Source organism: Salvia splendens, chromosome 10, assembly GCF_004379255.2.
Source record: "Salvia splendens isolate huo1 chromosome 10, SspV2, whole genome shotgun sequence".
Taxonomy (NCBI): domain Eukaryota; kingdom Viridiplantae; phylum Streptophyta; class Magnoliopsida; order Lamiales; family Lamiaceae; genus Salvia; species Salvia splendens.
The window spans coordinates 27,207,573-27,221,447 of record NC_056041.1 but is presented as its reverse complement, the minus strand read 5'-3'; the positions used below and the strand labels follow the sequence as shown (position 1 = coordinate 27,221,447).

At 39.8% G+C, this 13,875-nt stretch overlaps 2 protein-coding genes across 3 annotated transcripts; both read left to right on the top strand.

Moving 5' to 3' along the window:
- Positions 1-2,039: 2,039 nt before the first annotated feature.
- On the top strand, positions 2,040-9,732 carry LOC121750835 (transcription elongation factor SPT6 homolog). The gene is made up of 17 exons (XM_042145453.1): positions 2,040-2,291; positions 2,394-2,489; positions 2,939-3,062; positions 3,181-3,256; positions 3,365-3,518; positions 3,606-3,741; positions 3,830-4,076; positions 4,155-4,352; positions 4,692-4,811; positions 4,899-5,285; positions 5,351-5,461; positions 5,563-6,342; positions 6,496-6,637; positions 6,782-7,956; positions 8,267-8,476; positions 8,620-9,103; positions 9,193-9,732. Exons 1-17 carry the CDS (start codon positions 2,258-2,260, stop codon positions 9,555-9,557), a joined length of 4,839 nt encoding a protein of 1,612 aa, XP_042001387.1. The 5' UTR covers positions 2,040-2,257; the 3' UTR covers positions 9,558-9,732.
- Positions 9,733-11,063: 1,331 nt separating this feature from the next.
- On the top strand, positions 11,064-13,705 carry LOC121751185 (probable serine/threonine-protein kinase PBL23). 2 transcript variants are annotated; one of them, XM_042145901.1, is made up of 10 exons: positions 11,064-11,176; positions 11,392-11,561; positions 11,642-11,775; positions 11,860-11,954; positions 12,071-12,219; positions 12,299-12,667; positions 12,754-12,896; positions 12,980-13,198; positions 13,270-13,419; positions 13,489-13,705. In XM_042145901.1, the coding sequence occupies exons 3-10, from the start codon at positions 11,749-11,751 to the stop codon at positions 13,561-13,563; spliced, it is 1,227 nt and encodes a 408-aa protein (XP_042001835.1). In that variant the 5' UTR covers positions 11,064-11,176; positions 11,392-11,561; positions 11,642-11,748; the 3' UTR covers positions 13,564-13,705. The 2 variants fall into 2 exon arrangements, with proteins under 2 accessions (XP_042001835.1, XP_042001834.1); XM_042145900.1 differs by having other exon boundaries at positions 11,077-11,176; positions 11,336-11,561.
- Positions 13,706-13,875: the final 170 nt, after the last annotated feature.

The following is a 13,875-nucleotide window of genomic DNA, read 5'->3' as shown; positions in this document are numbered from 1 at the left end:
AGGTACCATTTGAATAATACATGTAGTGGACATATAATCGATTGACTATTTCGCGCTCAGTTAGGGACTAAACTTGTTGCTCATTCTAATTATAATTTATTTTTGTTATATACTCTATCCGTCCTTCATTAAACGACTAAACTTGTTGCTCATTCTAATTATAATTTATTTTTGTTATATACCCTATCCGTCCGTCATTAAACGTCTCATTTTTTTTTTCGTTCATCCGTCAATAAATGTCACATTTCACTTTTACTGTTTTTGACAAATAGAGTTTCAAATTCCATTAATTCACTTCACTCACATTTATTATAAGACCAATACTTTCTTCTTTCCTTGTTAATTGAGCATTTTTCTGTTATGGGAAGATAATTGAATCAATTATGTTTTTGGTAAAAAACAATATTCTCTCATACTTTATTCTTTCATCTTTCTTTATATTTATTACTTTATTTTCTCTATACGCAACATACTACTACGTATCTTTTTCTTAATTCATGTGTCAAAAAGAAATGATTAAATTAATAAGGAAGTATATAAGAGCATCCATAATAGCGGACGTCCGACCGGCGAGCGGCTCGTCCATCGGTGACGTCCGCTATTGGGGCGGACGAGCGGGCGACGGACGTCCCGGATAGACGAGAGGTCGTTCGCGGGCATGAGCGGACGTCAGTCCTCTCGTCCACTATTGTGGTGAGTCGACGGACGTCCCGGAGGACATCCCAATTTTAAATTTTTTTTCAAAACTCTATATATACGACTTGTTGCACTTCATTTCATTCGCACCACTTGTATTAACGAGTTTCTCTTCCTTCTCTCTACATTTCTCATTTAATCGGTGTATCCAAAAATGGCTAGTGGTAGTGGCGAGGATGTTGATGACGTGAGGCGGCGATTTACCGAAGAGTTGCGGGCCATACGTCCGCGGAGACAAATCGGTTGATACAAGCTTACTTGCAGAGGTAGCAGCAGCCGGCGGTACGTTGCCCCATCCATCATCGAGCTATAGTACCCCAGGACCACCTTGCTGCGCACCAACGGTAGTTTCACGACTACTTCGCCGAGCAGCCGCGGTTTGGGGAGAACTTTTTCCGGTGGCGTTTTAGGATACACCGGGATCTATTTATGCGTATCGTGAACGCTTTAGAGCGATTATACAAGTAAGACTCATATACCAAGAGATAAAGCATATAAAACTAGAACTCATATATCACTAACTTTTTTTACCACTTTCTTTTTCTAAATCGTGAATTTGTTAAAACCCAAACTGATAAAAAAAAATTAGACATTTATTTCAGATTTTAAAATATGTAATCCAATTCAAACATCTAAATTTTTTAAAAATTCTACTCCATCGTCCACAAAAAAATAGGACACATTGTGAATGACACGAGTTTTAATGTAAAATTAGTAAAGTAAGAGAGAAGAGAAAAAAGTTAGATAGAAGTAGTGTTAGTCGAATGTGAGTTCCATATTATTAGTAAGAGAGAAGGGAAAAAAGTAAGAGAGAAATTGTTGAAAACTTTCATTTTTTAAATGTGCTCTATTTTTCGTGGAAGGGGGAGTATTCAGTTCAATTAAACTGGAAATTCGAACCAAAATTTAAATTTTAAATTAATTATAATCGATTTTTTTTAGAATTGGGACATTATGCTAAGTTGCTAACACATAGTCTCTTGCAGCTTGCCTTTAGAGCATCGGACCGGCATGCTGGACGTTCGCGCGGGACGTCCGCCATTAGGCAGCATGCATACGGATACGGACGTCCGCTGCGGACACCGAAGTTCCGCGGCTTTCCGGGACGTCCGTCGGGACGTCCGCCATTGCGTTGACATGACGTCCCGATTTTTTTATTATTTTTTGTGGATGTCCGTCGGGATGCCCACCATTGTGTAGTGGGATGTCCTTATGACGTGGTATGAGGTGTTTTTGGGAAGTCTGTCGGGATGTCCGCCTGGACCTCCGTCCCATTGTGGATACCCTTACTGATATATAAAGGTACACGAATAACGAATGCACATATACTCTCGTATGCAAACACACACTTGGTGCGCGAGTGTGTGCGATTGGTTTTGCGGTCTGTATATTGAGGACTTTGAGGAGTGAAAATCAGAGGGTCTCTGCCTTTCCGCTTGCTAGGGTTTGCCTCACTTTCAATTTTTCCGCCCTCACGGAAAAATTGTGCCTGTTAATTTATATCTGCGCCGCTTCTAGGGTTTCGCCTCATTCCTGAACCACTTTTTGCGATTTAACCACAATGACCGGCAAAAATGTGATCTCCGACGATGAAGGTACAGTTTTCCCGATACTTGTTTTTATGTATTTATCGGAAATTTCGGTGTGCTTGTTATGTCGATCTGATTAGGTCTTTTCGCGTTAATTGCTGTTCGCAGATGAGATTGGAGTCGACGAAGAAGAAAGAGACGAGGAGCCTTATGGAGACCGCGGTGGTGATCGTGGCGGTGACGATGAAGATGAAGAAGACGACGGTAAGCCCAATTTTATTCTTCCTCATTCCCTCCGAAACTGTGCATTTCCTTTTTTTTGCTAAACTTTTTGGTATGTTGATATTGTGAAATTATATTGTGGGTTCTCTCTTCCATTCTAGAAAAATTATGTTGAAGACCTAATTCTTTTCGCTACTAAAGTCAGTATAAAGCATTTGATTGAAGCATGACTAGGGTTCTAGTGCATGCAATTAAAATGTACTGATCACTTTTTTCTGTTTCTTCTTTTTTGGGATGGGATAGAATTATTGTGTTTTTTTGGGATAAAATCATTTATCTATCCATGAAGTGATTACCTTAAGCAGACTAAAGATTTAGTACAGCACAATAACCTAATGTATCTCCTCTTCAATATTTATAATTAAGAGTACTGGTCTATTTAACGGTGGGTCGGTGGTGACTGTCTGATGGAAATTCTCTATTTTGAATAGAGGAAGGACAGGATGAATATGAAAACGATGGATTTATAGTGAACGATGTTGAGGAAGAAGAGGACGAGGAAGAAGATCGAGTTGATAGTGATGAGGAGCAGAAGAAAAAGAAAAGAAAGAAAAGGTAGTTACTTTTATTCTCACTTATGAGGTCTTTTTATTTCGTAGATATAAAACTTTTAACCATTATAGACACAGAAAAGCTTATTTTGTTTTCATGATAATTAAATGGATCAACATAGGGATCAATTCATGCTTGATGAGGATGATTATGAACTCCTCCAGGAAAGCAATATATCTGTCAATCGTTCAAAGCTCGTGAGTTCATCTTCTTTTGTCTTTTTCAGAGTCTTTAGGTGCATTTATGTCTTTAATTTTTTACTGCAGATCTTTTACCTTGGTATTTTGTGTTGTTATCAATTATAGGAAAGTAAGAAGTTTAAGCGACTGAAGAAGGCTAGGAGGGATGCAGAAGAAGAGCCTTCCGGGTTTTCCGATGAAGAAGAATTTGATAGAAGTGGAAAGGGTGGGCGTACTGCTGAGGAGAAGCTCAAGCGTAGTTTGTTTGGTGATGATGATGGTAAAACTTCTCATTGCATGTATGTTTTACCTTGAGCATTTAGATGTATAGATGAATAGTGATCTTGGGTTTTCTCACCTATTGCAGGGCAACCTCTTGAGGATATTGCAGAGGAGGATGAACAGCTTGAAGAAGAAGATGATGCAGACATTGGTGAGGAGGATGAGATGGCTGATTTCATTGTTGATGAAGAAGAAGTTGATGAGCATGGAACCCCTGTTAGGTCTTTCCACAGACCCTATATTTGTAAATGTGGCTTTAGATCTAATGTTCTCTATATTCTGTATATAACCTTTTTCATCTGCACGCAGGAGAAAGAAACCTAAGAAAAACAGACAGCGCCCAGGGATTTCCTCATCTGCACTCCAGGAAGCACATGAAATTTTTGGTGATGTTGAAGATCTCCTGAGGCTTCGCAAGATAGATGTGCGAGACAGGTTTGGTGAAACTAGTGAAAGGAGTCTTGAAGATCAGTTTGATCCTAGTGTGCTTTCTGAAAAGTATATGACAGAGAAGGATGATCAAATACGGGAAATCGATATTCCTGAAAGAATGCAGGTATACTGAGTATCTTGTGGCATATTTGCGATCATATATGCTTTGTCTTTGACTGTAAATTCCTACCTTTCTTTGTAGATATCTGAGGAAAGTACAGGCCATCCCCCAACAGATGAGTTCAGTGTCAAAATGGAGACCGAGTGGATATACAATCAACTTGTCAGTGGTATGGTACCTTTGTTCAACAGGAGTGGTACTACAAATGAAGAAGTAGATGATGAGCTGAAGCGGCATATAGCTAGATTCTTGGAGTTGATTCACGTTCAGAATTTAGACGTATGTTTTTTAGTAAAAACTATAATTATTAATTATTTAATACTCCCTCCGTTCCATAGTAGTAGAGTCATTTTTCCATTTTGGGCGTTCCATAGTAGTAGAGTCATTTCCTTTTTTAGTAAAAAGTTACACATTTTCTCACTCTTTACTTTTCTCTCTCTTTTACTTTATTCTTCTACTTTTTCCTCTCTACTAGTATCTTTTTATTTAATACATTACACCTTTTTCTCAATCTTCATGCCAGAAAGAAATGCCTCCATTACTATGGAATGGAGGGAGTATCATATGTTCTGATTTACGCTGCAGGGTATGTGGCTGACCTGTTTATCCATATTGTAGGTCCCATTCATTGCTATGTACAGAAAAGAGGAAATATTAAGCCTTCTAAAGGATCCAACTGATCGCGAAGCTGGCATTGAAAATGATATGAATCAAAAGCCTACGCTGAAGTGGCACAAGGTGCACATTTATTAATTGCTTATGACTGGTTCCTCCAAGACCAGCTTGCGAGTTTATGGAGATACTTAAAGGACTCTTGTGCTGCAGGTGCTTTGGGCGATTCAGGACTTGGATCAGAAGTGGCTTCTTCTTTTGAAAAGAAAAAGTGCTCTACAGTCATACTATACTAAGCGATTTGAAGAAGAGAGAAGGAGAGTGTATGATGAGACACGCCTAAGATTAAATGAACAGCTCTTTCAGTCAATCACTAAGTCACTTGAAGCTGCTGATTCGGAAAGAGAAGTGGATGATGTAGACTCAAAATTTAATTTACATTTCCCTCCTGGAGAAGTTGTCCTAGACGAAGGCCAGTTTAAAAGACCAAAGAGAAAATCACATTACAGCATTTGTAGTAAAGCTGGACTGTGGGAGGTTGCAAGCAAATTTGGTTACAGCTCTGAGCAATTTGGTTTGCAGATATCTCTGGAGAAAATGGTAGGAATTTTATTTCTGATTGCCCTTCTTTTATTGATTGATCAAGTGGGCTTTGTTCTTTGCAGAGAATGGATGAATTGGAGGATGCTAAAGAAACACCGGAGGAAATGGCTTCTAATTTCACCTGTGCAATGTTTGAGATACCTCAAGCAGTATTGAAAGGCGCAAGGCACATGGTATGTAGAAGTTTTCTTATTTGATAATTTTGTTATACTGGGTACATTTAATATCGTTTAAAAATATTTTCTATAACTTCTCATGATAAAATTATAAACAGGCAGCGGTTGAAATTAGCTGTGAACCATGTGTTCGGAGACATGTGCGCAGTATCTTTATGGACAACGCTGTAGTGTCAACTAGTCCTACACCTGAGGGAAACACAGCTATTGATTCTTTTCACCAGTTCTATGGAGTAAAGTGGTTGAAGGACAAACCACTTAACAGATTTGAGGATGCTCAATGGCTTTTGATTCAGAAAGCTGAAGAGGAGAAGCTCTTGCAAGTTACTATCAAGCTTCCTGAAGTAGTCCTTGATAAGTTGATAAGCGACTCAAATGATTATTATTTGAGTGATGGTGTAAGTAAATCTGCTCAGTTGTGGAATGAGCAGAGGAAACTGATTCTTAATGACGCATTTAACAATTTTCTTCTTCCTTCAATGGAAAAAGAAGCAAGATCACTGCTGATAAGTAGAGCTAAATCATGGCTACTATCAGATTATGGGAGGCAATTGTGGGATAAAGTATCTGTTGCACCATACCAACGGAAAGAAAATGATGCCAATTCTGATGAAGAAACTGCACCCAGGGTTATGGCTTGCTGTTGGGGCCCTGGAAAGCCAGCTACAACCTTTGTGATGTTAGATTCATCTGGAGAAGTTTTGGATGTATTGCATGCTGGTTCCCTCAGCATTCGTGGTCAAAGTGTCAATGAACAGCAACGTAAAAGAAATGATCAGCAGAGAGTGCAAAAGTTTATGATGGACCATCAACCACATATTGTAGTTTTAGGAGCAAATAATTTGTCTTGTACGCGGTTGAAGGAGGACATTTATGAGGTACATAGTTGCACTATTTTTGTTTCTTTACTGTCACTTATTTGTATGGCATACTATTGCCACCTCTATTCCTTTATTTTGGAATTTCTTTTTCATTAACTCTGAAAAATATTTTTGAGGTGATGCTTATTTTATTGCCCATTCTGTTATCAGATAATCTTCAAGATGGTGGAAGATAATCCTCGTGATGTTGGTCATGAGATGGATAATCTGAATATTGTCTTTGGCGATGAATCTTTACCGCATCTGTATGAAAATTCTCGTATCTCAGTTGATCAGCTTCCTTCACAAGAAGGTAACCTTGAAATTTTTTACATGATCACTTCCCTTTACTACTCTTTATGTGGATGTTGTACCTCAATACTCAATAGTACTATGCCAGTTTTTATGCATAATTTTATCCAACTTACTTATACATCAACCCCCCCCCCCCTCTCAGGTATCATTAGACGTGCTGTGGGTCTTGGACGTCATCTTCAGAATCCATTAGCAATGGCTGCCACATTATGTGGGCCGGGTAAAGAGATATTATCTTGGAAGCTTAACCCTTTGGAGAACTTTCTTACTCCTGATGAGAAGTATTGGATGGTTGAACAAGTGATGGTAGATGTAACAAACCAGGTGGGCCTTGATATTAATTTGGCTGCCAGTCATGAATGGTTATTTGCTCCTCTACAATTTATTTCTGGTCTAGGACCCAGAAAAGCAGCTTCTCTCCAGAGGTCCCTAGTAAGAGCAGGTGCCATCTTCACTAGGAAAGACCTGCTGCAATCTCATGGGCTTGGCAAAAAGGTTTTTATCAATGCTGTTGGGTTCCTCCGAGTGCGACGTAGTGGATTGACTTCCAGTAGTAGTCAATTTATTGATCTGTTAGATGACACCAGAATTCATCCAGAATCATATATTCTCGCACAAGATTTGGCCAAGGATATTTATCGGGAGGATGGGAATGATGATACCAATGACGAAGATGATGTCCTGGAAATGGCGATCGAGCATGTCAGGGAGAAGCCACATTTACTGAGAGCTGTAGATGTTCATGAATATGCTGAGCAGAAAAATCACCTGAACAAGAAAGAAACCCTCAATGACATTAGATTGGAATTGATGGAAGGTTTTCAGGATCGTCGCAGACCCTTTGTAGAACCAAGTCAGGATGAAGAGTTTTGCATGATCACTGGAGAGACAGAAGAGGAACTCTCTGAAGGAAGAATTGTGCAGGCCACAGTTCGAAAGGTGCAGGGTCAGAGAGCAATTTGCGTCCTCGAATCTGGATTAGCTGGCATTCTCAGTAAGGAGGATTACATGGACGATTGGAGGGATATCAACGAGTTAAATGAGAAGCTGAGTGAGGGTGATATTTTGACTTGCAGAATTAAATCAATTCAGAAAAATCGCTATCAGGTGTTTTTAACTTGTCGAGAAAGTGAAATGAGGAGTAACCGTAACAGGAGTCACAGAATGACAGATCCTTATTATCATGAAGAACGCGGCACTCTGCAAACTATTCAGGAAAAAGCTCGCAAGGAGAAGGAACTTGCAAAGAAGCATTTCAAGCCGAGAATGATCGTTCACCCACGCTTCCAAAATATAACGTCTGATGCTGCGATAGAGGTTTGTTTTAATCTTCTATTGTAGTCTTCCACAATTCATTTGTGGGCCTGCTTGACACTGGCGTATTTATTCGGTATTTGGGATTATTGAATTTGTTTTCTTGGACTTGATATGGTTTGATTAACTTTTAATATAAGGTGCATTCACATTTATACTGATGAAGATTCGTTTTGTTGAGTCCAGATTGTGATATCATTCCAAAAAGTGCATGTACATGATTTTGTAATAGCTTACTGCTGCTACTTACTCTTCCTGTTTCGAAATGCTTTCATGTCTTTGAGTTCTTATACCCTTTGATTCCTGTCAACAGTTTTTGTCCGACAAGGATCCCGGTGAAAGTGTCATACGCCCTAGTTCTCGTGGGCCATCATTTTTGACATTGACTCTGAAAGTTTATGATGGGGTATATGCTAACAAGGACATTGTAGAAGGTGGAAAAGAGCACAAGGATATAACCAGCTTGCTTCGGATCGGGAAAACACTGAAAATCGGGGAGGATACATTTGAAGATCTTGATGAGGTAATTTGCAGAGCTGTTATTTTGGAGACGTACTGATCATAGGCTATGGAGTTGTATTAACTGAATAGAATATCTTATGCCCTTTCCAGATTAGATATTTTATTTCCCTGAAAGCTTGCGAGTTTGATTAACCCTTCATGCAGGTAATGGATCGTTATGTAGATCCACTGGTAGCTCATTTGAAGTCGATGCTGAATTACCGAAAGTTCAGGAGGGGTACTAAAACTGAAGTTGATGAGCTCCTCAGAATTGAAAAGGCCGAGAATCCTATGAGAATTGTATATTGCTTTGGGATATCTCATGAGCATCCTGGCACATTCATCTTGACGTATATACGGAGTTCTAATCCTCACCATGAGTACATAGGTCTCTATCCAAAGGGATTTAAGTTCCGGAAACGAATGTTTGAGGACATAGACCGTCTTGTGGCTTATTTTCAGAAACATATTGATGACTCAGCTGACTCTACTCCGTCGCTACGATCAGTTGCTGCTATGGTGCCAATGAGGAGTCCTGCAACTGGGGGCTCATCTGGGTCCGGTGGTGGCTGGGGCAATTCATCCAATGATGGAGGCTGGAGAGGAGGCCAATCTTCAGACAGAGACAGGAATTCTGGCCCTAGAAGTGGTAAGATTTGAAATGATTCAATTAACTTGTGCATTTCATAAATGAATTTTGTGAAAAATAAATGTGCATCAATTTGCTTTTCCTTGCAGGGAGGGGTGATTACAGAAATGGCGATGGGCATCCCAGTGGAGCACCTAGACCATATGGTGGGCGAGGACGTGGTCGTGGCCGGGGCCGTGGGTCAGATTCTTATGGTAATGGCAGGGATGACAGGCAGGACCAAGACCGTGGTTCACAAAAGTGGGGTTGGAAGGATGGTGATGGTGGTGGTGGATGGGGGAGTGGCTTCTCTGGATCAAAAGCCCAGGATTCACTGGGCGGTGGTGGTAATGCTGGTGAGGGCAGCAGCACTGGGTGGGGTAACTGGGGAGGAGATGGTGGGGGTTCGGGTGCGGATGCAGGTAATTCGGGGTGGGGAGATGCCAAGAAGAGTTCAGATGGCGGTGGTTGGTGATAAATATCAGTTCCGCAGTGGATGGATGTTCTTGTAATTTTTGTTATCTCTCTACTCTACTCTACTCAAGTGTTGAATTAGGCGTTCAGCTCCTAGCTTCTTTCTCGGACAATCTACTATCTGTTGGTCTATGCTGAATCTTTCTTTCTCGGACAATCTACTATCTGTTGGTCTATGCTGAATCTTTCATTCTGATTTCTACATGTCTTCTATTGCCTTTTTTGTTTATATATTTATATAGTTGTGTCACAATGAAATTAGCCTGCTGGATAATTAAATGTCAAGCAATATATGACCTTTTACTAGCAGGATTTGTTGTAATTGATAAAGATCAATAAATATTCATGGCATGGGACCGGGCTCTGGTCGACTGTCTCAGCAAAGTTATGAGTGGAATGAGACGAACGAAAAGGCCACAAGAAGACCACCTCCTACTCCGTCTTCCCTGATTCTCCATTGCTGCTGCTGCTGCTGTTGTTGTTTCCTCTCTCCAACTCCATCTCCATCTCCATCTCATGCTTTGGATTTGCTCCAACATGTGCTGAGTATTGCATTTGCCTAGTCGCTGATTAATGAGCTCCTGGCGACAGACTGGATACGATGTTCTAGCCGTGGCGCTATGCAATCTGAGTGGTACCAGTTCGAAATCTTCTCTGCAAACAGCACATGTCTGAGTTAAAATAAGGCATCAATGGAGGCATGCTCTGGTCATACAAAATAGTCACCCCTGGTGTCCCGTCTGAACACTCCAAGATGCCACTGCTGCCTGGCATTCTAGGTGGAATGTCTCCACTAAACACGAGGAGTGAATTCCACGAATTGCCAATCAATCTCATCTGATACATTCGTTCCGTCAGCCCTCTTCTGTCCGAGCAAATTCGAGAGGGCTTCCATAAACCTTGGCCTCTGGCTGTTTTCGTCGGTGTTCATACTAATTGCATCGTCAAGCTCTTGAACAAAACCTCATCCAGATTTTGCACAAACCAGATTTTCCATAAACCTTGCCAAAAAAGGAAATGACTCAGAAACAACCCAAAAAGAAATATAAGAATATCAATTAAAGAGTATTTCCATCAATTTTTGGAATATAAGTACATTATCAGATTCATACTAAAAAACTATCACGTGATAATTTGGATTGTATTACTGACATAAATTTTCAAGGTTTGCAAGAAAACAACAAGAGAGGAAGCAAGAACTGAGGAATTCTTGTCTTTATCCATACAAACATGTAGCAAAACAAGACATCTACCTTAACAACATTGAAATATCAGTAACAACGTGTTTTCATAATTTAAAGAATATTATGCTTCTTCGTGATAATCGTGCAGTGAAAATGGATGGTCCAACAACTTAGACAAGAAGCACAGATAGTGATCATAGACTAACCTCTCATCCAAATTCAAATCATATAGTGAAAACAACAAATAACACATGCAAAGGATACAAAACAACAAGCACAAGTGCTACAAAATCTCTTCTTATAAAATAGTATACCATTATTCTCTCTAGTCTCCGACTGCACCATTTTTTCCTACTCATTCATTGTTCTTGATATTAACTTTGGCAACTTAGTATTATTTCATAATATGCTTATATTCTTTGTCAAAAACAACAAGGTATTTTTGAAAGTTTTGTTGCTTTTCAAGATTCTTACATGTTCATCTATTTATATCATGAAAAGAATTACTACTAATTTGATTTTGCTGAATTAAGGCCATTGAAACTTTCTTGATTTTAGTCAAGTAATAGGGGGCCTAACTAGGTGATCTCTAAAGGCGCAGTGTAAACTTGATTTATATTTGATTTCAACACGAGCCATGACTACGAGCAGGCAAAGGACGCTGATCATCCATGATGCTTCGAAGCAGCTCAGTATCCCTCTTAGGAGCATTGTGGTTCAGTTATCGCTCAGATATGGTAGCATCATCAAGCTTCTTGTGATCACCGAAGCTTTTACCGAGAAACATAGATTTCATGCTAATAGATGTGGCCTCGTGCTAAGTAAGAACTTTCCTTTTCTCATCTATGTGATCTTCAATTGGAAGATAAAATCTGAGTACTAATTCATGACATGTTTAAAGAATCCAAGACGGATTCAAGTGCAACGATTAACAAACGCAAGGCAGATATCAAAGAAGAAGCTTACAAGACACTTGTCAGATACTCAACCTCACTGGAGTTCAAAGAGATGTTGGTTGCTGCAGATATGTTACAGGTGATTTACTAATATTAGTTAGCAAGAAGACTAAATTGCTCTACTATATCTATCTATAACATTATATATGTTGTGAATGTTTAGGTTGAATTTGGGATCACAGTAGAAGCCGGCATGCTGAAAGAAATAGCAGTCGAATACGCCAAAAGTTACCAGGCCACACATGTAGTTCTCGGAAGGTATTTGTAAATCTATCCCCAATTACTCTATATTCTGATTATTGAAATGAAATATTGTTAAGACTAGAATTTGAAACCGTACTATAGAATTGCTTATTCCAAAACGATTCTCGTAGGAAACTGAGGAAAGAAGCACAATACTTCATCAAAAACTTGTCTTGTGGAATATCAATGATCAAATCTGACCACACCATTCAGATTTTAAGAGCACCTCAAATCGACGAAGCTGGCACGAAAGAAGGGGTTACTACCAACCAGAAGAATAGTAAGTTATAGTAAAATTTCTAAAAAAGTGTGTGTGTGATTGTTAAAGAATGTTTTAAATAGTTATATTTGAGGTGCAGGGGAAGGGTGGGACAGTAGCCACTTGCTATGTTGTTCATGTAGAAACACAAGGCCATGGTATAGACAGAAGATGAACTTCACTTATGCTGAGCTGCAGATTGCAACAAACGGCTTCTGCTCTCAGAACTTGATGTCTGATCACGGAAGCAAGGCCTATCTCGGTATGTTGAACGGTCAGAGGAAAATCCTGATTAGGGAGACCCCTTCAGTAACAATGGGAGAGGAAGATTATCAGAGAGAGGTTCGGATGCTGGAGGGAGTTAGGCATTCGAATGTGGCATTGCTCATAGGATCGTGCTCAGGGGGACCAAACAGATTCCTCGTGTATGAGTACATCTGCAACGGCTCTCTCAATACACATTTATCTGGTGAGTAGAGACCACTCAACTTAAGAGCTATACCTCTTTATCTGTTTTTATTTCTTTCTTCTTTGAATGAATATGATTTTGTGCAGACGAAAACAAGAAGCTGACATGGGAAATACGAATAAACATAGCATACGGTGCAGCTAAAGGGCTGGCATACTTGCATGAAGAAGGAATCTACGGAAGCATGAGGCCAAGCAACATCCTTGTAACTCATGATTTTCAACCAATGGTAAAGTTTTTTGATATATTTGAAAAGAAATGTGATGGAAATGGATATAGATGATCTCTTACCGCGGAAACATGTGGGGTCAGCTGTCGTACTACGGATTTATGACTGAATACGAGACGTCAGGAGAGCGGTCAGGGAAGAGATCAGCCATGAAGACTTTTGAACACTTAGCACCAGAGTATGATGAAACTGGGAAAGAAGTGAGTAAAGCTGATGTGTTTGCGTTTGGCGTGGTACTTCTCGAGCTGATCACAGGGAGAAAGACGATAGAAGACACGGACGGCCAAAGCTACTTGAGATGGGTGAGTTCAACTACACATAGGCAATGGCATTGTTTGTAGGAAACATGTGAAAACTCGTAATTTTGTTGCAGGCGAGGCCGCTGCTAAGGCAAAAGAAATACACAGAACTGACGGATCCTACGCTGAAAGATAGCCCCGATGTTTACCAGCTCTACTGGCTGGTTCGCATGGCGGATAAATGCCTCAGCTTGGATCCAAAGAGTAGATACTCAATGAACAAGGTAGCTTTAATTCTACCTCTTTCCATTGCTTTCTCTTTTAACATTTTTGCCCATCTTTTTTTTTCCTAGGTTGTGAAAGCATTGTCGGACGTTATAAATCGTTGTGGTGTTGAAGAATTCTCTCCTACTGAATCTGAACTGTGACCTTAGTTGGCTAGATATGGGAATTTGGTGTATATTAGTTCTATCTATTGAGGGCTAAGTCATGTTTTTCTTTGATCATACATTGGATCTGTTACATTTAGAATTTAAGGGGTATGTCTGCTTTATGTCAACTATTCACGAATTAATGTGTGAGTCAATGGTTTCATAACATATGCCAATATCTAAATTTGATACTCCCTCTGTCCGCGAATAGGAGTCCATTTCATTTCGGCACGGATTTTAAAAAATATTAAGGAAAGTGGATGGAAGGAAGTTAGTAGAATATGAGTCTCATTTGTACTCCCTTCGTCT

Excerpts from the sequence above, each read along its gene's own strand:
- LOC121750835 (XM_042145453.1), top strand. The coding sequence starts at position 2,258 with ATGACCGGCAAAAATGTGATCTCCGACGATGAAG. Across the intron at positions 3,519-3,605 it reads TTTGTTTGGTGATGATGATG|GGCAACCTCTTGAGGATATT; the intron begins GTAAAACTTCTC and ends CACCTATTGCAG. Across the intron at positions 6,638-6,781 it reads TCAGCTTCCTTCACAAGAAG|GTATCATTAGACGTGCTGTG; the intron begins GTAACCTTGAAA and ends CCCCCCTCTCAG.
- LOC121751185 (XM_042145900.1), top strand. The coding sequence starts at position 11,147 with ATGCTTATATTCTTTGTCAAAAACAACAAG. Across the intron at positions 11,776-11,859 it reads TTGCTGCAGATATGTTACAG|GTTGAATTTGGGATCACAGT; the intron begins GTGATTTACTAA and ends GTGAATGTTTAG. Across the intron at positions 12,668-12,753 it reads TCTCAATACACATTTATCTG|ACGAAAACAAGAAGCTGACA; the intron begins GTGAGTAGAGAC and ends GATTTTGTGCAG.